The sequence below is a fragment of the Lagopus leucura genome, unplaced genomic scaffold (genome assembly GCF_019238085.1).
Source record: "Lagopus leucura isolate 7727_CA_CO unplaced genomic scaffold, USGS_WTPT01 Super-Scaffold_100008, whole genome shotgun sequence".
NCBI classification, from domain to species: Eukaryota; Metazoa; Chordata; class Aves; order Galliformes; family Phasianidae; genus Lagopus; species Lagopus leucura.
This window is the reverse complement of record NW_024962265.1, coordinates 11,858,875-11,886,720: the sequence shown is the minus strand read 5'-3', so window position 1 is coordinate 11,886,720 and position 27,846 is coordinate 11,858,875. Positions and strand designations below refer to the sequence as shown.

The 27,846-nt window shown below is 42.7% G+C and overlaps 2 protein-coding genes across 2 annotated transcripts in view; both read left to right on the top strand.

The window, feature by feature from the left end:
- Window positions 1–9,384, top strand: part of RELN (reelin) — a 270,856-nt gene extending 261,472 nt beyond the window's left edge. Inside the window, exons 63-64 of the mRNA XM_042872293.1 lie at window positions 296–394; window positions 8,258–9,384. Coding sequence (XP_042728227.1) covers window positions 296–394; window positions 8,258–8,354 — 196 coding nt within the window. The 3' untranslated portion in view covers window positions 8,355–9,384. The remainder of the gene's footprint in view (window positions 1–295; window positions 395–8,257) is intronic.
- A 7,842-nt stretch (window positions 9,385–17,226) lies between these two features.
- The window catches only part of SLC26A5 (solute carrier family 26 member 5), a 32,927-nt gene continuing 22,307 nt past the window's right edge, over window positions 17,227–27,846 (top strand). The window contains exons 1-2 of the mRNA XM_042872282.1: window positions 17,227–17,283; window positions 18,227–18,277. The gene's annotated coding sequence lies outside the window, so the exon portion shown is untranslated. The remainder of the gene's footprint in view (window positions 17,284–18,226; window positions 18,278–27,846) is intronic.

The window sequence follows — 27,846 nt, the reverse complement described above, 5'->3', positions numbered from 1 at the left end:
GGTAAGCGAAGAAGGAAGTTTAAGCAGAAGGCTGATTAAGAAAGAAAGGAGAGTGCTTATTAAATACTTGGGAAAAAGCATAATATGCTTTTAAAGGATAAGAAGAAAGTATGCTTAATTCTTCCTTTTGAGCGTGTAATTGTTCACCATTGAATATTTTGTGCCTACAGGCTGTTGGTGTTTAGGGATGTACAAATAACGCTTTGTCTTTGCTCTCAGCACCTCTTGGGGGGAGACAGAAGTGTAAGCCTTTGTAGTCTGGAGCTCTCACAGGCTCTTGTGTTTGTGACAACAGGGAGGCACGAATGAAAGGAGTCTTACTGCGCTGGTGGCAGCCCCGTCACAACGGAACAGGTCATGATCAGTGGGCTTTGGACCACGTAGAAGTCGTCCTGTGAGTATCAGCTTCACCCCATCCCACCCCATCTCAGAAATACCTCCAGCATGGCACAAGTGTTAAGCTCAGTAAGAATCACTTTGGTCCAGGGAGACCTTTGAGAATCAGTCTTTGCTAATGTTTTGCCCTGACTGCAACCAGCAGCAGCTAAGATGGCAATGAAATATGTGGCACAGCAGGGGTAGGTGTTGTGCCTCATGGAAAAACACAGGAGGGAAAGCGGGGCTTTATCACCACCAAGTGTTTGTGTGTTCCTGTAGTGTAGCAATGACTGTGAGATTTATTGTGCTGGAGCATAAAAAAAAGGATATTTCTGTTCAATAGTGTGCTGCCATGCAAGGCTGATTTATATCCTTTCAAAGATACAAGAGTCTGCTGTATTGCTCTTTGCACAGAGTAATGTTGTTGTGCCTCTGAAAAATTTGCATTAGCAACTAATGCCTTATTCATTTCCTTTTTTAGTAAGAAGGATACTGTTCAGAAACAGGGTTCACTATATCAGGTTCCTATGGTCCGAGCTATATTCATCCCCTTGTCAAGATTTTACCAAGTGTCTTCACCCTCCTGGTTCTCCCACTATTAAGATGGGTTCCGCTCGCAGCTAACCCATTTTCCTGTGTTACGTCACGAAGAGATGACCTGCTTTTTCTCTAACAATTTAGTTCCAGTAGAAGTGAAATGCTAGTGGCTTCACTGGCGGGAACTCATCGCTGACAGTGGTTGGCAGAGAGAGGCGTGCCTGCTCCATAGATAGGTTCAAACGTTCCTTTTATTGAATAATTTACAAACCAACAATGAGACATCAGGCTTGAATAGCATCCAGAATGTGTAATTATAAGGTTTTTGTCTTTAAATCTGAATTAGCAGAGAAACTGCAAGTAACATTTTGTAATAGTAGAAAAGTGGATTATCTGATTGCTAGTTTACCCTGTACTTCTTTCCACCAAGCAGCACCAGCTTGCATGGCACTCATATCAACCCCAAGCCAAACTGGTCCGAACACTGAGTAACTGCACACGCTCTGCTGCTTTTACACCCTGCTGGGCGCTGCTTCCATAACATTAAGCTTAAAGCTTGAAGGAACAAAGGGATGGATGTGATTCCTGCCTTAGTTAATCAGTGGCTGTAGGATGCTGCACCATTTAAGACAGGAAAAATCATAAATCTGCAGGAGGTTCACAGTGTTCAAGAGACCGTAGATAAGAGCACTGCTGGTTATGAAATATTTCAATTTCTTCCTGCCTTGCAATTAAAATAAAATAAAAAGAGAATAATCGTGGGGAAAAAATAGAGACTAATATTATCCATTAACCTGGGAAGCACAAGTAGGAGTGTGATAGATTTATAATAAGGAATTTTGGGCTAAATTCTGAAGAACTTTGATGATGAAATTGCCAGGTTATAAACAAAACAGACAAACTGAGTTGTGACAATTCAATCATAAGATTTGTTTTATGATAGAATGGAATTCTGTCTGTTAGCTCTAGCTCTAGCTGATCTTGTACACACCAGGGCTACCAGCTGTGTTAAGACATGTCCTGAATCACAATGATAGGGCTTAGCTTTAATTCTTAATATTGCTTCACTTTCCAATGATCAGTGTGGCCCTTAATCTCTGGATTTTCAATGGTTGTAAGAAATAGAAAAAAGTGGACAAGGAAGAAGAATCATCTTAGAAAAACTCATCAGAGGCAGCTTGAGCTTCCAAGCATCAGATGCTTTGCCACTGCCAGTCTCTCTGCCTCTCCCCATTGGTAGTATGAGGGCCTGAAGGTACCTAAAATACAAAATAAGATGCTGTGAGTGCTGTGAGTAGAACCAACATGTCAGCAGTTTTCTGTTTTCTGGACACATCAGTCTTCCTTGCCTGCTCTCTTGTGCTTTTCCCCATTCAATTTAAACTGGAAAGGAATTGGGGAGGAAAAAAAAAAAAAAAAAACCAAAAACATAACACCAAAAAAAAACCACCAAAAAACAACAACAAAGGTTTAGAAATGAAGGTGCTGGAAATGTCACCCCAGGCACAGAAACTCCACCAGCCCTGGGGCAAACATGCTGACTCACTGAGTCAGCTCTCCATCTAGAGAGGAAGCAGTGCGTTCTCCTCTTCACCTACAGCAGAGAGGCATGGCCTGGACTAAAATCATTTAACAGGGTGATGTCATAATGTAATTTTCCATTGATTTTATAGGGAGTCAGTAAGTTTCTGCCTGGCTTATCTTTCTAAAAACAGATACTTTAAGAAACTTCTGTAGTTCTCAAACTGGAAATTACCTCTGCTGGCCATGTGACCTTGACTCAGAAGGGCAGGAACACCCCTGGCTCTGGGAGGTGTTGGTGCTCTATTTCCTACACAGCCTGCTCTCTGTCCCCTCATAACCTTGCCACACCTCCACCCACCTGAGGGACTCCAGCTGATGTACACGCACATGCACCCCTCTGGCCACCATCTAGATTATCCTCTTTGGCCCCGTGCTCACAGATGGTGTGGGTTTCATGCTTGTTTGTGCTCTATGAACCCATGTCACCACAGCAGACACCTGTGTGGCATTACAGCAAGAAGCTGACCTGTAACTGGAGGTGTGGTTTTGGCCACAGGGAAATCTCTTGTTTTCCATACAACTCATCTTGTCAGCCCAGAGAGTAGTGGAAGAATCACAAACATTCTCCCGTATTCCCTGTACCTCTTTGGCTTGGCTGTCTGCAGACCCAGCAGTGTGCAGAGCTCTGCCAGCTTTCCCTCAGCCCAAGGGCAAGTTAGCTGTGCTCACCTTGGGCAGACTATGGGCTGGAGTAGGAAGGCAAGTAAGGAAAGCACCTGCTGCAGGTAGAGCGGGTCAGTAGGCTTGTAGTACTACCCAGGCTTTTCATGATTTTATTCCCCAGTTGATGTGAGGAATATCTGTGCTCCTCCTTACAGTCCTCCCCAGAGACTGTCCACCCAGGGACAACTATGTGATACCTTTTTACATGCCTCACCTCTTCTTAGCTATGCAGAGATTTGAAATTAATTCTGTCATGAGCCCCGCTGCCCCGCTGTAGCACAGATGCAGCCCACAGGTGATACACAGCCGGTGTCACAGCACTGTTCAGTCTAATTGATTTCTGAATCAAGGAACATCCTCCTTTTACCAGCAAACACATTTTCAGAAAGCAATCTATTTGCTTCCTTTTTTTGCTGGGGGGAAAAATAGCCTGCAGGTGATTTGTCCATGCAAAATAGATAGCGATGATAAGAAAATGGATGAGTGCTTTTGTACGTTCCTTAGAATCACCCCACTTTTTAACTAATTGTTTGAATCGCTCATTGAAAAGCAGTATTTTTAATGCTGTACTGCAGCTGCAAATAGTGCTCACGTTGAGCACCTCTTTCCAACACAGTACCTGCTTTGAATATGGGGTACATGAAATTGATCTTGCCAACTAACCATTGGCCAACTTATTTTAATAACGGTTGATATGTATCATGTGATGGAAGAAGATATTAGTTAGCAAGAGGTCCCTTTAGAGCTAGTGCTGATAATTCCTTTTTAGTGCCACATTTTTTCTCTGCAGCTGTAAAGAAAGCTTTGGGCACAACCTTCACGTGACTCCATGACTGTGGCTTTTCTTAGGATAAAAGAAATGTAGTTTACTCCAGACTTCAGAGTGTTTTTTTGTGTCCCTGCATTTCTGCCCTAAGAACAGCCCATTTCCAACTCTGCATTTCATCTGCACCTTGTTCCTCTCTCGAAGGAGAGCTCACAGCCTGTCTGCTGCACAGATACCACTCCCTTCTTTGCATGTGCACTTGAACTGCCATTTCTTTGTATATAGGGAAGGCCTTTATTGACTTCTTCAAATCTGAATTCGGATAAAAGATACTGAGAATAAAAGAACAATGATAAACTGAATACTAATGGTCTGGTGTTGCTTTCTTTGTACCCCAAAACTCATGATGTAATCCATGGGAATTGGAGCTGTGCAATGAATGCAAGTAATATTACACACCCTACTGTATTATGGTTAATTGTTGGGAAACAGAACGAATCCCTCCATGGCCATCACTCCATGCTCTTCATTGTCAAGATATTCTCACACTTTTGGCACAAATGATTTAGTGAGGAACTCTGTTGTATTTGGTGCAAAGGATGCTTATCCTTATTTTGCAACATTAAAATACAAATTATATATCCCAGCTCTAGCAAAGAGTGTTCATGTGGAAAAGCATTTTCATCTACTTTATTTTTTAATAAAAAGCAATTGTTTGAAAATTGCATTGAAATTAAAGTACAAACATAGTCATAACAGAGAACAGAAATACTAAAACATTAGGTAATTATCTGAATATTCACAACATTTATGCCAAATTTAATCTGATGCAGTCTGTGCTTTTATGACATTTTTATTATGTTTCTAAAAAGTGCATGCTGAATTTTATAGAAAATAAAAATGTAAGCATTGATTTGAAATATCAGGAAATAATTTGTTCAATTTTTATTTTCAAAAGAGATGAAAAATCCTATATTGCCTCTAAACCTCATCAGGGTTTTATGACTAATCACAGTGCTGCATGCATTGAAAGGCATTTTCTAACTTGTGTTGTATTTCATTGTTTGCTGTCATTGGTTTTACACTAGAATAAGGTAAGTACTTTCCCTGAATCGATATGAAATATAACTTGCTGCTACAGCTACAGTACTTTGACAAAGTTTTGTGGGTGATGGGTCCATGGAAAATCCTTTGTGTTCTCTGAGATGTGCCACAGCTCTCTAGGGCCCTGTTCCTGCAGCTCTGCCCCAGGGAGTATCAGGGGTAGCTAACATTAGCCAAAGGTTTTCAGCATCTCACCACTGGACAATGGCAGTTTTACTGGAGCTGCAGCACGATAAGCTGTACAAATGGAGGGCCCCCATCCTATCGCATGGGCAACCTCTCAGCTCCAAGGGGGAATTCCCACTTTTTTCTCTAATTAATGACTACAGAGCAGAAGCGTTGGCCAGGTGTCATACGTCAGTGAATCAGTCTGGTGCCTGGGCACCCATGTCTCTCGGACACACAGTAAGATGGCGCCTGGTAGTTCTTGTTACTTGTAGCTATGCTGCTGCGTGCTGCCACAGTTAGATAATAGTAGCCAACACCATGACTGAGCTGTGGGTTCAAGTCTTGATCTCACTAGAGCCAATAATCACATCGCTTTTCTTTTGACTCTCCTAATGAATAATTTGTAATTCTGCCACAAATTTCAACAGAACTGTAGCCCTGAGACCATGCCTTTACAGTTTTCCTTTCAGATTTGGCTTTGTTATCCAAATATTTTTGCTTCTGTTTGGTTCCTACCATGCCCTGTCAATCAAAAACAAAAACATGAAAAATGAGAAAAACGTGAAAAAATAAGTGACGTTAGATAAATTAATTTTTAACTGTATTTTTGTATTTTTTAACTGAATTTGGCTATGTCCTATTTTCACAAATTTTAAATTGCAGGCTTTAGTTCAGACAATGCTCTAGAAAATATCCAGTAGACAGAATGATCTGCTAAAGAGCCAATGGCTCCTCCTCATAAACTGTGCTACAAGTCTCTGTAATCCAGTGCTTTTTCTTCTACCAGTAAAATTAATTCAGAGAATATATATAGAAATTAATATAGAGAGAAATTAATATAGACTTATTTTGTGAATATCAGCCTACACCTACAATACGATACTGTACTGTATTGTATAGGATACACCAATTTATCTCTAACAAGAGTGAAAACCATGCTGCTTTCTATAGCAGACATGAAGTTTTTATGTATGTAGCATCCAGTCCAGCAGTTGAGAAGCCTACCTCAGCCTTTGGAAAGAACAAGTTTGAACCATGCCAGTACAAGCAAAAAACCCAAAGCATTTAGTTCTTGGGAGTTTAGATTTTTCTTGTTTCTCACACATTGCAATGCTGTGGTGTTCCATGCAAGAAGAGGAATGTATATTTTCTTTGTTTGTAACATCTTGATCATCTCATACAATAACTAAAGCAGACTGAATATACATTAGAAAACAATCACTTTTAAATTGTAGATAACCCTTTATTCCTTTTCTCATGTATTTCTTTTCCTTTTCTTTTTTGTCATTTTTGTGTTTGTTCATAGTTTTAAATGTCCTCATCACAACATGCGTGTCAGTTACAAAATGGTTAGGCGCTGCAAGTGAAATATAGGCCAGGCATACCTAGAAGCGTCCAAAATGGTGAAAACCTCTGTTGAGCTGCAGCTGAATGAGAGCAGTGAAAGGCAGCAGGGTATCACGTGGGGCCAGGACCAAGGACAGCAACTCCTTGTGCCGGGCTGCGCGAGGGGTTTTGCGACCACGCTGAGGATCTCACAGCCGCGCTCAGCCCTGAATTTAACTAGTTCCAAAAGGGGAAAATGTTTCAGCCAGACACGTCGCCAGGCTCCGTTCTGTGCCACGTGTCTGCAGCAAGGCCAGCTGGGGTTGGTGCGGGCCACTGAGCGCACTGAGGGTGATGCTGCACAGAGTATGATTAGAATGAACGCTGGCCTTTGGTGCTTCTTTGCACTTAAGCTACCAAGTAGCGTTAAAAGCATACAAACTGACCACTGTCACTCTCTCACTCATAACTTACAAATTAGCACAGAACTTTTCAATTGAAAAATTCATGTGAAATTCAAGGACAAGTCAAACTCAAATGCTCTAGAGCACTAACTTAAACAAGAGTGCAAAAAGTTGTGTTGGATGCATCCACTGTCATTTCATTTTTCCATAAAAAGTTTCATTTTTCCATAAAATTGGATGAAGAAATTTTCAAACTAGCTGGGAGACAGCTTGCAATTTATGGGCGGCTTACATTCTACATTTTGACACAACTGCTTTTATTTAATTTTATCATTGAGATTCTAGATTAGCTGTTGAAAAGGGTATAATTTTGTTACACATGTTTTTGTAGATGACATTGTCATGGTACAAAGCATAAGGTATCTTTGCCTTTGGAGGACCATACTTATTTTGCATAGCATGCAATTATTTCTTTTTCCTAAGGGCCATATTCACTAAAAATAAGCTCATGCACTTGAATGTGTAACCAGTTACAGCATGTGTATTTACTCTTTATGGACTGGGAAAACTCACAGATGCCAACCTACCTGAAGGTAGGATCCAGCCCTTTGGCATTAGTTAGGTTTCAGGCGCCGAACCCCAGGCTGAGCAGTCTTGTGCGCTGCTGCCCTCTCATGGCTCTTTCTTCCCTCAGTAGAAGCAGAAACCTAAACAAGATGAGATGATTCTTCTCCACACAGGTGTGAGCACGTGTCTCTCCTTCAGTCAGGATGCAGTCTCCTGCCTGGTTTCTTCCCATGTAATGATGCAGACTTCCCAGATCTTTTTCCAATTTGAGACGAGGAGTACAGGGGAGGGAAATATAAAATCTGCATAAAAGCATTATACTTCATTTTCTCTGTGGCAAAGGTGGAAGATAACAAAGTAAAGCTTCTCCTCTGTTCTCAAGATGCAGCAACTGATGTTCTGAGACAGAAGGTGACTGGAGTATAAGACTGCAATAGAGAAATGCACTGTATTGAGAGGGTACGAAGTGCATGTAGCTTTAGTGAATATGGCCCCAGACAGCTCAAGCTTTAATTAGCTGAAAGCTCTTAACCTTTCCCCAAGATAATGAACAGTAAATAAAAAGCAAAGTGGGACAGATTCTCGATTGCCTTGTACCTTGTTGTACCAAGCGTGTGCTTTACACTACTTTACACGCTTCAAAAATTATGCAAGAAACAAGAAGAATCTGTCCCACTAGCTCATTGCTCCAGAAGCAATTTAAGTACCAATAACAAACTGACATTCTTCTCTTCCTCCCCTCGCCCTTTGATTTTAACAGCACTCGCAAACAAAATTACATGATGAATTTTTCACGGCAACATGGGCTCAGGCATTTCTACAACAGAAGACGAAGGTCACTTAGACGATATCCATGAAGAAATGAGAAATTTATTTTTTCCTCCCAACATGTGATGTGTTGCTTTCCATTCTTTGAACCTAGCACTGCATCTGGTTTCAGGACTTTTCTGCAACTGGCTTGATGAATAACTGAAAGCCTTTCTCAAGACGGAGTGTACACCACTTTTTCGCACTGTGAACTAATGAGAAGTGACTTATTTTCTCATAGGTAAATGTTTTAATGTTGACGTGTCTGTGAAAATTGTGATCTGTTGTAATATCAGTTACAGTGGCAGTATTGGAAGTAAGCAACTAATTCTGTTTAACAGGAAAAAAAGTTTAAGCACAAAGACTTTTCAGATTTTATGTTTAAGAACGTACATACTAAGTACAGAATTTAACATTTTTTGTCACATAGGTATTTAAGTGCACTGTATTTCAGCTCTGTGTCATTTTATATGATTAAGTTATCATTGTTTGTCCTCTTTGTATTCTACAAAATGACACATTGGCACTGTATTTACTTGTTTTGTTGTTGTAATATTTTTGCTGCTGACTTTTGGGCTATTTACCTTCTGACAAAGTGTATTAAAAAATCAAAGTACCTAATCAAGAAGATAATTGCAAAAGTAGTTGTAAAGACGTTGATATCTTTCAGTCCTATTCTTTTATATGTCTGTTGGTTAGCATTGTTTTGTGGATAAAAAAAAGAATGCTTGACATGAAACCTTTTTCTACTAAGCAGTTGTGGATGAAGCCCCAAACAGAAGTTCCCTTTCCTTCTCTAAATGTAGTCAGTTCTCTGCAACTGATTTACTTACAGTAACTGCCATTTGGTGTCTGTAGTAATGAAGTGATTTGTAAACAGTGAACGTTTCATTGTGTTCTCTTAGGTGTTTGTTTCTCTTGCGGGTCATGTTTGTATCTTCTGATAAGGTTGTATTTACACCAGCAACGTTATAATGCCCCTATAGCCCTAAACTGTCTATTATCATAAATAAAATGCTTCACTTTATGGTGAACCAAGCTAAAGATCCATGCTTCAATAAAAATAATGTCAACAAACAACTCTGATGTTAGACTTGTCGAGCCGTGTAGGCTTTCCAAGAAATCATAAACCAAATTCTTTTACTAGCTATCTAGACTGCAATACAAATATTGATGGTATTTTTAAAAATATATACTTAGTACATGACATCACTTTGAAAACAGCAGTGTCTGCAGAGGCAAACAGAGAGATCTTCCCAGGTTTGCTGGAGCTTGTCCCAGTGCAAGGAATGAAATGGGACCATGGACCAATATATGCACTGACTTTTCTTTATCTTCAAACCCAACACAGAGGGGTCGTGCACCAACAGCATCAGTTTACACCTCACAGCTTTGTCCAAGCATAATACCATTCAGGATGAAAATACGGCACAAGTCTGAGGACAGATACTGGTGCAAATTGGTGTTTCCAAGCTCTGAGTACCACACAGCACAAAAAGGGCCTGGTTCAAAAGAGATAGAAGCCACTATTTCTTCACACAGTATTAGAGATTACATACATGGCAGGCCTTGATAAATTGTGTTGCAGTTATGAAATGTTTTCTGAGATACAAGAGGAGACTAACCAGTACTTGGAAGAGAAATCCATGCACGTTACTAAGTAAGCAAACCACAACACATTCAAGAAATCTGACCTAATGATGGCAGGGGCAGGTATGGAATGGGCAAATATCAAAGCAAAATATCATACACATGTTATGCCCTTAAATCTTCTTGCATATCTGCTTCTGGCCACTGGTTTTGGCACTATACTGGTTTGAACGAGTACAGCATTTGTTATAAATCTATGCCAGATACATAAAATGTGTTTAACTTTCAAGTTTTTTTGGTCATTAGAACCTGAGAAGTACAGGAAAAAAAAGCAGGTCATTTAGTGACCAACAAGTCAAAACTTTGGCTTGGTCAAATTTATGCAACCAGCCTTTGTCAAAACAGGAAACTTGCTGCAAGAGCCCAGCTCATGTGTGCTTTCAGGACTTGAAACAAGGATCTATTCAGAAAAAGAACAGGAAGAAATAGGTGATTTTATTAAAGGACATAGTATCTTAATGTTTGTGCAAGAGATTTTAAAATATTGTAATAGAAAGTTTCACCCATTAAACAAACAAAAAGGCGAGATATTAATAAACACTCATATTTTTTAAGATAATCTTATTTGTCCTAATATGCCATGAGTAATATGTCAAACTAAATTCATGTGCTGATACTATGTTGCTAGGGTAAGGAATTCATTTATTTTACAGGCAGCAAGATTGATACAATGAGGCAAACAGCCTGAGTTCACTTTCCAGACAAGAGGCCAGCATAGCCAGAGAAGCTGCTTTTCACAATTGTATTTATTTCTCTTGAATAGTCTTTGCAACCATGACCACAGAGGGATCCCTCAGCGCATCTCACTAGAGCTGACTATAAACTATAGACATGCTTATCTCAAGAAAATCATCCCCACTGGCAGATTTCCAAGTGATTTTGTTGTTTGTCCTTTCCAAATTCCATGAAGTTCGTCCTTAATTTCCTTCCATTCCTTCAGCACACAGAGCAGCATGCGCATGCCCCTCACTGCAAGAAAGATATTGAGGCCCTGGAACGTGTTCAAAGGAGGGCAACAAAGCTGGTGAGGGGTCTGGAACACAGGCCATATGAGGAGAGGCTGAAGGAGCTGGGAATGTTCAGCCTGGAGAAGAGGAGGCTCAGGGGAGACCTTATTGTTCTCTATAACTTCCTGAAGGGAGGTTGTAGTGAGCTGGGGGTCGGCCTCTTCTCTCGTGTCATTAGTGATAGGACCAGGGGGAATGGTTTCAAGCTACGGCAGGGGAGATTCAGGCTGGACATGAGGAAGTATTACTTTTCAGAAAGGGTGGTCAGGCACTGGAATGGACTGCCCAGGGAGGTGGTGGAATCACCGACCCTGGGGGTGTTCAAGGAAAGACTGGATGTTGTGTTGAGGGACATGGTTTAGTAGGAGCTATTGGGAATAGGTGAACGGTTGGACTGGGTGATCTTTTAGGTCTTTTCCAACCTTAGTGATTCTATGATTCTATGATTCTATGATGCTATGCGGTGTATTCAGTATATGCACTATTTTATTTTTCCTCCCATGTGACTGAAAGTAATGAATCATCTGATGTTAAATAGCTTGCGAAATAGCAAGGGTGACACATCACATAATCAATGGCAATAAACCAGTGACAGTGCTATAAAATGTACTGACAAGCTTATCTACTGATATAAAACTTTGCCATGTGTAACTATGAACACTGACACCTTCAGGATGCCTTATGGTCTTTCCTATTTCCCCAACAGCACATGATCCTGTATTCCAGGAGAATAAGGAAAATGTAAGAGAGATGAAATAAAAATATAGAAGAATGACTTTCTTGCCTGCTGGTGTTCCTGGAACAATGGAAAACCAAAGTTATCATAATTTTGCCTCTAAATAGTCTTCTCTTGAGCTTGCTTCATTCAAAGCTGGTGACATTACTTCAGCCTTAAGAAAAGAGTGATGCACAAGTTTTTTGAAGGACTGAATCAGGCTTTGCATGAACAGAACAATTTAGAGAAACGGTTTGAAATGAAAAAACAAACCAAATACAATGAAGGACAATATGATGTCAAAGAGGAAATGAGGTACCTGCACACCGAGTAAATACCTGGCTTGACAGCAAAACCAAGGGAAGAGAATCAACAGCATACAGTATATAAAAAAATGTCACTTTGCATTGTATCAGTAGAAGCATTTATGGTAAAATACAGAAAACATACATGCAGCTGTCAGTGCTGCTATAGTAGACAGCAGTTATCGGCTGCTGAGCCCTTCACTTAAATATAGATGTAAACAAACTGAAGAGATTTCAGTTTACAGTGGTAAAAACAAGACCCATAGGACTGCAACCTTCCAAGTAGAGAGTTTGTTTAGTCCAGAAAAGAAAACACATGGGAAAAAACACAAGAGTAGCTATAAACATGGTTCTGTTTCATTCAGTTGCTAACTCGTCAGAGCAAATTGCCACTGGGTAACTTGCTGCCCCAGCACCATCTCATTATTTATTCATCAGTGGGCAAGCAGGATCTGCATGAGGCTCTACTGCAGGATGCTCAGCAGCAACCACACTGCCAGCCACCAGCAGCCATCCAAAGGGCTGCAAACTACAGCATCTGGCAGACAAATCCCATTTAGTTCAGCTCTGGAACCACAAGGCTTAACCAGGTATGAGCTCAACAAGGGCTTGCATCAAGAGAAACACGACCAGCAAGTTGAGGGAGGTGATTCTGCCCTTCTACTCTGCTCTCATGAGACCCCATCTGGAGTGCGGCATCCAGTTCTGGGGCCCCAACACAAGAAGGACATGGAGTTGTTGCAGCAGGTACAGAGGAGGGCCACGAAGATGATCAGACGGCTGGAGCACCTCCCCTGCAAGGACAGGCTGAGACAGCTGGGGCTCTTCAGCCTGGAGAAGAGAATGCTCTGGGGGTCTTTATAGTGGCCTTCCAGTACTTGAAGGGGGCCTACAGACAAGCTGGGGAGGGACTTTTTGTATGGGCAGGTAGTAATAGGACAAGGAGAAATGGCTTTAAACTGGAACAGGGCAGATTTAGACTAGATATTAGGAAAAAATTATTCACTGTGAGTGTGATGAGACACTGGAACAGGTTGCCCAGAAAGATGTGGCTGCCCCCTCCCTGAAAGCACTGAAGGCCAGAGGTCTAGAGGGAGGTGTCCCTGCCTACAGCAGGGGGTTGCAACTACATGATCTTAAAAATCCCTTCCAATTCAAACCATTCTATGATTCTAAGATTCTATAAAGCAGTGACCTCAAGCCTGAGCTGCTGAGGAAGTCTCAAGGCCAAATTAAGCTGGTAAGGGACTGATCTGGCAGTTGCCCTAAGAATGTAGGCATGGCTCATTGTCCTGGAGCCTGATGGGAAGAGTTTGAGCCAGTACCTAACAAGCAAGTGCCCAGTAAAAACAGCATTCCAAAAGTGCAGGAGTTCTATCCAGGAGGGCATCAGTAACTGCTGGATTAATAGTCTGAATCTGTATTTATTTTGAAAGAAAACAAGTTGATAAAGCCTCTTTAGTGGAAAGGGGAAAAAAAATAGAGGGAGTATAGGGTTTGTGCTTTGTACCATTCAGAGGAGATTTGTCAAAGACTTTGTGGCAAAGAAATTCTTGCATAAGGGCATGGCTTCTTTCCTGATTGCTTCTGGGCCAAAGGCACTGGGCAGAAAGAGGGATTTAGTGGGTGCTTCTATGTTAGGCTGCTGCTGACAGCATGAGCTGGCTGGAAGCCCCAGGTCCTCCTTTCCTTATGCACTGACACCCTTCTGCTGACACATTGCTCCAACTGTCTAGAAACAGCACATGCAAAGCCACTCATCTGATTTGTATCCATCACTCCATACAAACTAACAGGCACACAGCTTTGTTTAAAATCCAGTCCTTCTCAGAGGACATTTTAAAGCATTTGCACTTCTACACTTTCCAGGAAGTTTTCATGGTGAAGAGGGAAATGTACTCATGTTCAAGCCTCCTCTAGGATACCTGCTATAACACGCAATGATAAAGCCTGACATGAGTAATGTATCTGTACAGGACACAGATAGTCACTAATTAACAGGAGTGCTTGGAGAACCAAGCCAACTGCCACCGAAATCAGGAAAATCCCCATCAATCTTAACATGCTTTACTTCAATCTGTATATGTCCACCTCCACTTTACTAGTTTGACCTGTCCTAGGATGCTCATGAGGCTCCACAACGAAGAGCACGAGTCTTGTTCTGCCTTATGAAGTTGAACCATCTCCTGCTTTGACCAAACATCTACTTTTCATGTTGTTTCTCCTACGTTCAGCACTTCAGCATTGAAGCGTCTCGTACCAGTTTGCCAGACAGTGCTGGAAAGAAGCAACAAAAGGAACTATTAACATTCCCTTGGGTCACGCTGAAACGCACACAAGAAATTAAAACCAGCTTCAGTTCATGTACTTAAATACAGCTATTGACACAATGAGTTTCATATAAATCTCGCTGTGGATTATTAAGGTTTAAAATGATTTATACTCTTGTGGATTTTCCAGCAGGAAAATTTTTACACTGCTATTTCCCTGTTTAAGTTTTCTACTTTCCCTCTTCTTTGTGCAATATTTATTCTGTACTAACTCCAGTTCTACAGCTCTATCTGTAGTGTGTTACTGCACTGCGTGCTTTATTGGTAATAAAGCAGTTCAGAACTTTAGTATGTCAAAGGTGATGTCACACTTCCCTAAGCTCACTGCACCTCTGCTCTTACACATTCTACTGATGTCTCAGTACAAAAAAAGACAAACTTTTGGATAAGTAAAACTGCATCACAAAGGTATCTTTCCTGAAGTACCACTATTTACCCCAGTTCTGTATCCCCAGCATCCAGCACCACCCTAAATGAAGTTTGTTGGATGTGGTGCATTTCTTTTACTCTGATTTTTTTTTCCTTCAAAATGTCTTTTTGCTACGCTCTCTTGGGGATAAGACTGCTTATAACAAACCTCTTACTTAAAAAGCAGCTTTTGAAGTGTTCAGACCTTGAAATTTTCCAGTTTGAGAAAACTGAAAGAACTGTGCTTCATTTTGAAATAATTTATAATTTCAAGCTACAAAAAACAACATCATCAACAACAACAAAAAACCCATCTAATTTGAGAGGGAATCATTTTAGGGTTCTCAAAATACTACATTCCAGTAGACACTTGTTTCTACATTTTTTGTCATGGTGTCAGTGTGTAAGAACTTTCAAACTTTTACCATCTTCCATCTCAAGGTAGAAAAACAAGTCTCAAAGAATCGGAGAGGGGTGAAAACATTTTCTCTTGTGTAACAGAGAGATGTATATCTGTGTTGTAATGCATTTATAAATCAAGGGCTAAAGGCTGCAATCAGTGTGGACATCTCACTACTATTCCTGCTTATTCACAAGGCAATCATAGAATCACAGACTGGTTTGGGTTGGAAGGGATTTTTAAGATCATGTAGGCTCCAACCCCCTGCTGTAGGCAGGGACACCTCCCTCTAGACCAGGTTGCTCACAGCCCCATCCAGCCTGGCCTTCAGTGCTTTCAGGGAGGGGGCAGCCACACCTTTCTGGGCAAACTGTTCCAGTGTCTCACCACCCTCACAGTGAATATTTTTTTCCTAATATCTAGTTTAAATCTGCCCTCTTCCAGTTTAAAGCCATTCCCCCTCATCCTGTTGCTACACGCCTGTACAAAAAGTCCCTCTCCAATTTTCTTGTAGGCCTTCTTCAGGTACTGAATAGCTATGAATCCTCTACAAACTGAAATGAATACAAAGTCACATCCAGTCACCCAGACTGCTGAGATCTGTCTGGAGAGGTGCATTCCTCAGACAGGGGCAGCAAAAATCTGCACCTTAAATAAGAAAAAAAGAAGTGTGTCTGTGAGCGTTGAAGTGTTCGATCAACAGGAAACACTTCAGACCTTTTTTCTGTTGCATTCATTTGCATTACTGGCATATGTCTGTGCCTGATGCCTAATGTATGTAGTAAACTTCTAAAAGGACAGAACTCCATGTATGGCTCCAGGATTGGGGCAGAGTGGCTGGAAAGCTGCATGAAGGAAAAGGATCTGGGGGTGTTAACTGACAGCTGGCTGAACATGAGCCAGCAGTGTACCCAAGTGGCCAAGAAGACCAATGGCATCTTGGCTTGTATAAGTAGTGCGGTCAGCAGGGTTGGGGAGGTGATTGCTCCTCTGTACTCAGCACTGGTGAGACCACACCTTGAGTGCTGTGTTCAGTTTTGGGACCCTCACTACAAGAAAGACATCAAGGCTCTAGTGCATGTCCAGAGAAAGGCAATAAGGCTGTGTAGGTCCTGGAGCACAGGTCTGGTGAGGGAAAGGATGGTTCAGTCTGGAAAAGAAGATCAGAGAAAAAGACCTTATGGCTCTCTCCAACTGCCTGTAAGGGGGTTGTGGTGAGGGGGGAGGGTGGTCAGAATAACTGTTCCTGAATAACAGCAATAAAATGAGAGGCAATGGCCTCAGGTTACACCAAGGGAGGTTAGGTTCGGTATTAGGAAAAATTTCTTCTCAGAAAGAGTGGTGAGGCACTGGCACAGGCTGCCCAGGGAGGGGGTGGAGTCACCGTGCTCAGCCTGCTCAGGAAAGTGGAGATGCGGCACTGACGGACACGGGTTAGTGGGCACGGGGCGATGGGCTGATGGTTGGACCAGGTGATCTTAGAGGTCTTTTCCAACCTTAATGATTGCACGATTCTAACACTGCTGCCTGCATTTTTCAAAACAACTCTGGAAAACAAAAATAAACCCTGAAGGAAACCCCTTCCGGCACCCGCACCCGGACCCTACTGCTCCCACACGCGCGGGCGCCGTCCCGCACCTGCTGTGAGGGCTCAGCCCGCCATTTCCCGCTGCCGGCGGAGCGGGGAGCGAGGAGGATGAGGTAGGTTATAAAAAAAACAAAAGTGAAGTAAAATAAAATTTAAAAAAAAAAAAAAAAAAAAAAAAAAACAAGAGGAACGTCAGCAGAGTGGTGAGCGCTTGGCCCTGACGTCCCCATAGCGCCCGATGGCTCTGCCACTGACAGCCGCCCACCCCAGCCCCTCCCGCTCCCGGCCGAGGCCGCCGGGAACCCCTGAGGCGCCTGAGGCCGCGGACACCGCCCGCCCCGCGGCACGCCGGGACGTGTAGGCCGCGGCGGGAGTGCGAGCGGCTCGGGACGGCGGGGGGTGGACTACGAATCCCAGCCGCGCCCACGGCCGCCCGCTGCTGGCAGGAGGAGGGGCGGGGGCCGGAGTTGGCCGCTCGTCGCCGCCCGCCCCGCGCCCCAGGCGCTCACCTTGGATGCGCGGCCGCCGTGCCGGGCCGGGCCGGGCCGGGCGGCTGCGAGGAGCTAACGGGAGGAGGTGAGCGGAGAGCGGGGAGATGTGGCCGCGGGGGGACCCCGAGCTGAGGGGCAGCGCCGCCGGGCGTCGCGCCCTCCCGGTGCCCTCCCGGTGCCCGCGGCTGCCGCTTGGCCGTCCCTGGGCGGGGAAGAACCGCGGAGCTCCACTGAGCCCTCTCGCCCCGGCCGCCTCCCTGCCGGCCCCGCGGTCGCCGAGGGGATGCGGTGCGCGGTGAGCTGCGGGGCCAGCGGCGGTGCGCCGAGCGCGGGCGGACCCCAAACGCGAAGAGGAGAGGCGGAGGGGGTCCGTCATTTCCTCGCGTGCTGCCCGTCAGTGCGGGCCGCGTGGCTCCGAGCGGCCGTGCGAGGAGTCGTTCGGCGCCTGCGATAGCTGCTTCGCTTCCTAGCGCTAGCTTCAGCACGCGCGTCTTCCCAGCCTTGCCAGCAACTCCATTGATCTGTGCTTTATCCCGTGTTCTGGCAAAGGGTAGAGCCGTGCCTTTGACTCGCTCAGCGTTTCACAGCTTCCAGTCTGAAAGTTCTGGGAGCGTTGGGACCCCGCCGAAGGGATGAGGGGAAGCCGCTGCGCCGCGTGCACCGCGCCCCGCCGTGCCAGTGGGCCAGCAGCTGCGGCAGGACGTTAGGTAGTAATAAAGTAAGGGTAGATAATTATGACAAAAGTGCTCTTACTGTAGTTACTTAGTGGTGACTCAGCAGAAAGTACCTTCATAATTCTTGTATCTGTTGCAGACACACGGTGTTGGTCTGGTTGGGGAAGGCTGAGGTCTGGACCCAGGTCTGGCTGCTGGCTTGGTTTTATAGCTGTTTTTTTTTTTTTTTTTTTTTTTTTTCCATAAAGTTTTCATGAAAGAAGGCAGATTTTCAGAAAGACTTTTGAAGTGTCAGCTACTCAGCGTGTAATAGAATGTGTTCTGAGTGAATAGATGTCTTTATTTCTCTTACAGAACTTTCACAAGTCATACGCTGCTTCGCTATCTGCTGTAGGAACAATAAAGGTAAGGTGATTAAAGGCGTATGGCTCATACTGAATGAACTCGCTGGAGATCAGCTCTGTTCTTGGGGTTCCTCTGATAGTCATGGTCACATTTTGTCATACTTGGCTTGTGGCAATTCCATGCATTCTCAAGACACAAGACACTTGTTCCAGTACTGCTTCTGTCAGTGTTTCTGAACTGAACTGTTCTATTGATTGATATGCAGAGCACTGCCACACATCTCTGAAATGGAAGGAGCGTAGGGATAGAGTGGAGTTTCACTCAAGCAGAGCAGCTGTTGGTAGCTGATAAAGCATGTTGATTTGAGATAGCATATACCTCGTTGTATAGACCTGAGGGTCTTGGCTCAGCAGGATCATGCTAAAAGCTTTGTTAAGCTTAAAATTAGATTTGTGGGGGCAACTGGGGCAATATTGGGTTATTAATGGAATCATGTTTCAGCAAGGGAAAGCTCTAAGTTCAACAGGAAAAAATCTATTGATAAGTTCAAGGCTTAAGCTCTGATCACTACACCATACTACTGCTGCCTGAGTGATCTGCCCAGAGTTGGTGTGCTTTTGTTAGTAATGCCATACGAAATTCTGTGGGCAGGGTAAGTTTGCTTGAAGCTTGTTTAATATACTTACAGTTTGAAAGGTAAAGATGGCTGAGTACGATACTGGGAATTCTGCAGGAAAGTCTTTCCAGTCTTTGCCACAACTTAGCCTGATTCTCTGAGGTGAGTGCTTGTTTAGGGGCTCTGTTGGGTTCTGGCCATCAGATCTTAGACTTAGGGCACTAAGCAGCCATCAGGTGTTGCCATTTGGTAGGCATTCTGATCTCTTGCTGTGGTTCAAATCATATCTTTAGCACACTGCTTTCCAGAGGTGTAGCATTTTGTCTCTGATGGTGCTGAAATGTTCCAAAAACACATGGTTTGCCTGCTCATCTTCTTAAGCCTTTCACTACAGAGGAGTCTGGAACCCACTGCTTTTCTGTGTCCAAGGAAACTTTCCCCTAAGGAACACGAGCCTCGGTGCTAGTGTTGATGTTCTGTGTTTGTTGTTATTGTCTTGATTTCCCTACACAGGATGATCTAGCTGAGCTGGTTGTTCAGCTTTCACTTTGGTTACACCAGTTGTTATTGAGCTGGGGCTGTAGCCCTGTGAGGCAGTAGCAGCCATAGGTAGCATAAACTTGACAGGCTGCAACTGGAATCATTTGGGGAAATGCTGAGGCCCAAACTGTGTCTGATTTATGTAATGCGTAGCTAATAAGCCTTAAAGTACCATTGTCCCTGAGTCTCCAGTTTGAATACATAGTGACTAAAGTGTTTATGTTGTGGTAACTTTCCTGCCTACTTCTTGAGTGAATCCAGACAGTCCGTGGTAACATCAGACCTTTAGCTGAGTAATACAAGAACAGTGGATCTCAAGGAATAACACAATTATAATGACAGTGTGTCTGTGCATGTACAGTAGATGTCAGTTTGACTACTGAACTGGAGTATACAAGATCCCTAGGAATTGTTTGAGGTATTTCAGCTGCCCGTTCTTCCTCCTCTGACATTAACACACAGGGAGAAAGCCATCAGGGCTTTCATTCCCACCGGTCTCTTACACTTCTGCAACACCAGAGCAGGTTGCCCTACTGTCATGGGTCCCCCATTAACTTACATGAAGGTCACTCACCCATGACCCAGTGTTTGCATACTTCTGCATGTGATGAACTGCTGGCTGCTAATTTTTCTTATATTTCATTGCTGATAGAGTTTTTCCATGAGAACTTGTTCTCTTAAAGCATAAATCTGTAACTTTAAGCAGAAGTGTGCACTGTAGCTACAGTTCTCAAGCTCAAATCAACCTATCAATCTGAACCCAGTGAAGTTTAGTGAAATAACTGCCATCCTTATCCTGATGTATCCTTATTTGAGAGCTTCCCAAATAATCTTTCAGTACTAAAGCATGGACAGAACTTTCTGCTCTGATAAGAGTCTGCAGTGTTTGTTGCTTGAAACAAACATCAGTGCTGGAGTACAGTCCACTGGGGCTGTATCAGATTAAGGCATGACAGATTAAGGCTTGGCATTATAAAATTTGAATTCCGGGCACCTGGTTTTCATGGAACAGAATTAAAACCTTAATATGCTGTGCAGCATAGGGCTTGGATTGCCTGAGATGTCTGTCAGCGAATGCTGCCTGCCCCAGTTGTGGCAGGAGCCCTGCTGGGCTGAGGCATGTCTGAGATGTGTAAGTCATGGCTGGAACAAAGCCACAGGTTGTTTTCATAGATGCAGGCATTTGTAATACCTTCTTTAAATGCTTAACTTTTGCTGCTCCTTTCAAACCTTTTTGGCACAATGTGCTTACAGTCCTTTTCTGGACAAAGGTAGAATTGAGTCCAGTTGCTGCTTCCTCACACTGAGGGTTAGCCCCACATGTCCTGCTCACTGGAATAGTGCCCTAGCTACAGAGACTCCAACATTATTTTCTAATCCCTTCTTTTTTTCTGTTACTTTCTTTATCTCCTGTCTCTGCTCTGTTTCATGCTTCACCTTGGAATTTTGCACTGTACTTATTTGCTCATTTTCAGATCTGTATTATGTTTGTGTTTTTTTTGTTCTTCTCTAGTTTCATGTTTAAAATGAATGCTTATGATCTTTTGATATTGCAGTGCTCCAGATCCTGCTGTACTTGTGTTCACATTACTAACAGATGACCTGGGGCTTCTGTATATGCATTTGTATTGAAAGTACGTTCTTGAAAGAGGAAGTTAGGCCAGAAAAATAACTCAATGAGCATTTCTTCTTTTCCTTTGATGGTCCTCACCCAGGCATTCATACTGTTCTTTCAGTTCCTTGGTCATTGTGTCCTGTATGGGTTATTTCTTGAAGGAATCCATTTGTGCTGGAATCAGTTGGAGGACTCTTCTTTGTTCCTACAGACTGATATTTTTATTGGTCCGGTATAGATGATGATTCGATAGGTGGATTCCTGGCCTTCCTGTGTGCTTGAATGGTGAGCACCATTTTCTTGATCTCCTATCTTCAGTGCTACCTTATAAATGCTGCTGATTAATGAAGACCTCACCAATGCTTCTGGAAAAACAGTTCTTCAGTAGCCTCATCAAATTAAAGTACAGGGGTGAGTGCAGGAGTTTGGCTGGTTATTTTATCATTTTTATTCTCTTCAGTGAAAAACCTTCCAACATATGAAAGTGTTAATCACAAAGTGATAATGAGTCAGTCTGAGACAATTTCTGTATGTTTTCCCATCTTAACTACACTGCTGTGATTGTGGAACCACTTTTTTTTTTTTATGTGGATCAAGGTTAGTAGTTTTACTTGTGTAGCAAAGAGCAGATGTTGAGCCATCACACACACTGTGTTGTACTCATTATGTGTCATCTGTTGTTTAAGCTCCCAGGAAGCATTAGATGTTTCTTTTTCTATGAGCTATGTTATCAGCCACAGAAGAAATGCTAAGGCATAAGGTGAGTCTGCAAGTGCTGGTGTGAAGCACTGAAAAACCTCTGTACATCTTTGTTTTTCTTACTGTGAATTTTAAGTATTTCAACAACAAGCAGCACTGGCCATTGCACACTTGTGGCCTTTGTACATAACCCTGATGTCAGAAACTCAAGGAAAGTCATTTCCACTGACTGGCAATCTCCTCAGAGCATCAGGCAACACCCTTAAGTACATAGGAGTCAGGAAGACGCTATTGCTTGGATAACAGAATCTCAGCCAATTAGCAGTTGCCTAAACTGGGCAGACTATGTCATAAGTCAAGTCCTACTTGCTGCTCATACAAGATTTAGCTTGGCACCTAGTGCACAACATACCCTGAAAATCTGTGTCATAGGATCAGCTGACAAGGAACTATCCGTTTCTTCTGAACATGCATCCTCATGTGAATGCAGAAGTTGAACTTCTCTCTAAAAACTATAGGAAGAGAATTGCAGCTTGATTAAACAGCTATTGGTACCACTTCTCAAGGGAATATCTGCCCTGTGCTGGAGCTCTATGTTGGCTTTTTCAGAAACAACAGTTCTTTGGGAATTTCTTCAAGCACAGCAGTTGTTGTACCTTGTTCTGCAGAGGGGCAAATCCTTTCTGAAAGCCCCAGGAAGAGAGCCTCCCTACAGGATCCTTTGAAAATTCAAATCCTCTGTTAGTTAATAAGATAGTTACTTCAAACCTTGTTGTCAGCAGTGAAACTGGAATGTCAATTTATACACTTGAAACCCTCTGTTTTCTTCCCTCCTTCCAACTCAGTCATTTATTCTTGTAACTGCAGTGTGATTCGCTATCCTTCAGCTTCCCCTCTGGCTTCAGACATTTGCACTATAAATATGACCACTGAAATTATTGTGGTTATAAACAGCAACCTTCTGCTCTTTTTTTTGTTTGTTTGTTTTTTGTGGTTTTTTTTTGTTTGTTTGTTTGTTTTTTTTTTTGTTTATTTTTAACTTGATGTAGTCAGCTGGGAAACTGGTGTGTGTGCAAACAGGTTTGATGAATCAATCTATGATAGGAGGACTTGTTAGGTGCTTTCTCTACTGCAGAAAGTGCAGCATGTAACTGTACCCCGTTACATGATCAGGCACTTGTTTGTTGTGTGCTTGTTCCACTTGGCTAGAAGAAGATGGATGAAGAGTGCCAGGTCATGAACAGTTCTAGTGTTCAGCTACAGACCATTGGTACTCCAGTGTTACATTCACTGTAGCAATGATTCTGGATTAGCTTGGTATGTTTGCTTGATGCTGATCCAGGTTTTCTCTTCTGGTCAGCATTTGGATGGCTGCAATGAAGCCTGCTCCAAAACAGTTTTTTTGGTAGTGGATTTCCCCCACAGCAGTGAACCTAGCTAATGGTTACCCAAGCTGAGGTGCACAGAGGACTGTGCATCCTTATCAGTTGGCTCAAGATCAACAAAGCAGTCTTTGGCCGTGATACCATTAGGATTAACTTGTCTGTTTTTACTGTCTGTAGCTACTGCTTTTGGAGTTCAAAGGGAAAGTTATGAAGGGGTAGATATTGCGGATTCATACCCAATGTCACTAAAGCCACAAACACAGAGATGGGAATGATGTCCTCGAGAACCCATGTAAATACGATCAAAGTAGAAACAAGCCATCCCTTATCTATGTCAAGCAGGGGAGACCAGTGTTTGCTGCTCAAAGTGCCACAGGTGTCTGCCTTATGTGAAATTGATTAAATAGCTCAATCACAAGTTTCCAAAATATTATTTTGTTGACAACAAGCACAAGATTGCTATTTGATAAGAGATAACATTACATACTAATAAATAATCCATGGAATAAATCTTTAGAGGCTAAAGTCCCGAGTGTTATTTATTCATTTTTTCTCTAAGGAGCATGAAGTATAAAATACCTCTTTTTGCACAAGGGCTAAGTTTCATAGTCTTTTAAAATTATCTAGCTACTTACTATTTTCTGAGACAAGGATCTCAGCACCTTGCATCTTATGATTGCATCCTTTTCAGTGAGTAAAGCATCAGTTTGTTAGGGGAAAATCATGCTGAACACAGCAGTCTGAGGCAGGTGAGGCTGTTGCTGCTCCTGCACGTCTCCAGGTCCCATGAATACCAAGGCTAGAGATGTATTCCCAGCAGGCACACAGCATACACAGTATATTTGTATGTGTGACCAGCCACGTAGATTAGACAGACAGCACCAACTATCTCATTCTCCTTCTCCGTTTAAGTAGGAAGGAGGTCCACATTGGTAATAGGTATAAATTAATAGATATGTCCATATATGTTTGTATCTCCAAGGCGGACCCTCTAGCAATTGCACTTAGACGTTGAGGGTCCTGCTGCTAGCTGTTGCATCCCTGTGTCCCCAGTTGCTGGCAGCTGCTCACACATGCCTCTGAGGCCTTCTCCAGTTGCTAGAACAGTTATCTGTGTACACATATGTTTGATCAGGATTCCCCAGCTACTGATAGCTGTCCTGCACCAGGCCCCAGTGCTCTCACCCCCAGAGTGGGCCGGGGCCCCCCTGGTCCCAGTGCTGATCCCTGTGCTGCTCTGGGTTTGTGCAGTTGGGCTGATAGCTCCTGCAGTACAACTGGAGTGGGTGTATGGTGGAGCTTTTTTCAACGCTGTCTATGCAGGCATCTCAACCTTTCATGTGGAAAAGAATGGAAGTTTTCTGTCTGAAAGCTGGATTGGTCCTGATTGTTAGATTTTTTTTAAAGTCTCCCATGGAACCTCTGCATTTCTTTCACTTATGCAGCGAAAGCTCTGTTGGGTTCACAAGTTATTTCTGAGTTTGTGAAGCTTTACCAGAAGACTGCAGTTCTGAGGCATCTATTCATTAGTGTATTTAGTGGGAGTAGCAAAGGAGAAACAAGGATGATAAGTGCAGTCCAAGAAAACTAAGAAAACTCATTCTGTACAACCCCACCCAGTCATTTTACATCTGTGTTGTGCTTGTTCAAAAAATAATTCAATTCTGGCTTGGTATCATTTTATAATTACTTAAGATGATAAGTAAAAGGGCATAAGGGCACTGAGGAATGAGGTCAGAGAGAAAAGAAAGGAATGAGAAAAGTCATAGTTCGGAAAATTGGCTCTTGGGATGTTAGCAACAGACCCTGCAATAGCTCTGCCTTTCAGTGTACCTTTGGTGGAGCATGTTTTCTGAACAGTGAATTCCACAAGCCCTTTGGCTGATGGCAGTCCCCTTTATTTGTAGTCTTAATGGTTTTTAAATACTTGATAAACTTGCAATCCATGATCAAACTTGGAGTTCCTCAGCACAGATGCATTTCTCTAGGGTAATGCTGTATTAGTAATTTCCACCCATGCTTTTCCAACTTGTAAAGCCTTCTGTGCTTAGCCACCAGAAGGAAGGCTTTCTGCTCCTCTAAAACAGGCAGGTCAATGGATCTATCATGGAACCTTTGAGTTGTAGTAGGCAGATTCAGGTACATTCATGTTAGATACGTGAGGTTAGTAGCAGCAGTGCCCCATTCTGAAATTATAACCCTCTTAAGGCTGCAATAGTGGTGCAGTACGTTGTTCTTCATGTCTCCAGCTTTTTTTTTTTCCCTTCATGCGTTGTATTTTGAATATAAGTAACAAGCAAGTATCCACTGTATGTGTTTGAATGTCCACAGTAACCAAATATTAGTTCCTTATAAATTTGATGGCTGTATTCTCATTTATGTAAACTGGATCAAAAATTACTGTCATCTGCAAGATCAGTGTAGATGGCTTTACAACTCTTCTTTATCACCTACGATTGTGAAGAAAAAGTGCTTGATTACTAGTGATAGTGTTATAAAATGATATTTGTTTCCCTTTTTTTTTTCTTTGACACCTTCAATTTGATAGTAGCAGTAAAGACATAAGAACAGGTTTTTATCAGTCTGATAAAGAATTGGTAACTCTTAAGTCTTTTGCATACAGCTTTTAGCTACTTTAGCTTAACTTTTATCTGGCTGATAAGATTAATGGCAGCGTTTCTTAGCAGCAAGTTAATTTTATCCTTGCTATGAAGTTCAAAGGTTGTCCAAGAACAGTATTCCACTATTAAGTAAGGCTCACAAATGCTGGAAGATCACCTTTCTCTTCCTTAAGCTGAGGGTCTGGGAGTTTTCAGAAATCACTGCAATGCTGTTTCCTCATGGGAATGACTCTCGCTATTTTTCTTCTTCCTTGGGCATGCTGAGAGTGAAGGCCCAGTCTGAACTTGTTAGTCCTGCATATTTCTATTGGCAAATCATAATACTGGTGGTCAGCAGACATTTGGAGGGACGCAGAACTAGTCACAGAATGCTGCTCTCTCTGGCTCCTCAGCTACTCAGTGGACAATATATATTATCTGTGGTAATATTGTCTTTACACAGCTTCTTTCCAGATGATTAAATCCCAGCATTTACAGGTGCATGGAGTAATTTCTCTCACGTGCAGGACTTTGTGCTTCCTTGTGTTGAACTCAGTGAGGCTCCTGCCTGCCTGTTTCTCCATCCCATCAAAGTGCTTCTGAATAGCATAGTGGCCTTCTACCACTCTTGCTTGAGCTCCTGTTCATTGCAATGGACAACTCTTGAATTTGGAGGAAGTGATCTTCGACAATCAGCCAACTCTCTAGGATCCTTCTCTCTGTGACCATATCCCATAGCTTCCGAGGCCTGGGACTGTGATTCAGCTATATGTCTTGTTCCATTCAGGATCTTTTTAGTAAAGCATTGGAACTGGTCATCCTGAGAGGTTGTTGATGCCCTGTTCCCAGAGACATTCGACGTCAGGCTGAACAGGGCTCTGATCTAGCTACAGGTGTCCCTGGTCATTGCAGGGGAGTTTTTCCAGATAACCTTCCAACTCCAATGGTTCTATGATTTGGTGATTCTGAGCTCCCCTATCTCATGGGCACTGCAGCCAAGGCTTCTCCCAGGCTTCATGTTTCTAACAAGTTCTTCCTTGTTGGCAAGCATCAGGTCCAACAGGGCACATCCCCTTGTTTGTCAGCATCTCCATCACCTTTATCAGGAAACTGTAATCACTGCACTCTGGAAAGCTTCTGGGTTGCTTGTGCTCTGCTATGTTACATTAAGGCAGTTAGCATTTCAGTTATTTTAGAGTTCATGCATGTCTCATTGTCTGGAACAGAACAAGATGTGTAATGGGAAGTGGTATTTGTGGGCAGGTAGACTTTGATGCAAAAAAAAAAAGTGCTACAGATGTATATTTGGCTAACATCTTAATATGGAAAGTAATTGCTTGCAGTATGTGATAAGATACATCTGGTATCATGAAGGTGGTAGAATAATCCTGTTCTAATGTTGGCTGGACTCGGATCTGAGAGTTACAGGTTGCTAAGCAATAATGTGAGAAAATAAAGTGTCATTCAGACTTCCCCGTGACTTGAAACTATGTAAAGATGGGAAAGAAGTTTGAAATGCATTTCAAGAGTACAGAGCTAACAGGAGCCTTGAGTGGAAAATTCTAGCACCTTTGTCAGACTAAAGGCTCTGGGAGTAATATTGGTGCTGGGCAGACTGTATTTGCTGAATCAGGACATTGGGCCAATCGTGGTTAGCTTTGAGCATTCAGGTGGAGCTTGTTTAATTTCTGTGCAGTAACCCTTTTCTGGGAAAGTATTGATGTACAGTCATAAACTGAGCACCTCTGGGTTAGCTCCCTTGGTTAAAGGTAAATGTGCTTAAACACCTTGCTGGACTTGAGCCCAAAGACCTAGTTCATAACAAGGGCTTCACCCCCATTATTTAAAGGGATCAAACCGTAAGTAACATCTCTACCCAGATTAGAATAATCGTGGTAAGATTCAGTTTAAAATACATGTATTTTTTCCTTATTAATTCACAGTGTATCAAAAACATCAGTGCTGTCTCTTCTCAAATTCTGGGTTACAAGAACTTAATTGAAATCCGTCTTTTATTTTTAAAGGCAGTTTGGAACTCACTTTTTCCTAGGCTTCACTTCACTGTATTTGTGTGAACTTTCTGTCTTTAAATATAGGGGTAGCCAGCACCCCTACTTAATGATGTAGCAGTTCTGTTGTTTTGCTTCCATAAACACGGGGTATAAAATGACCAG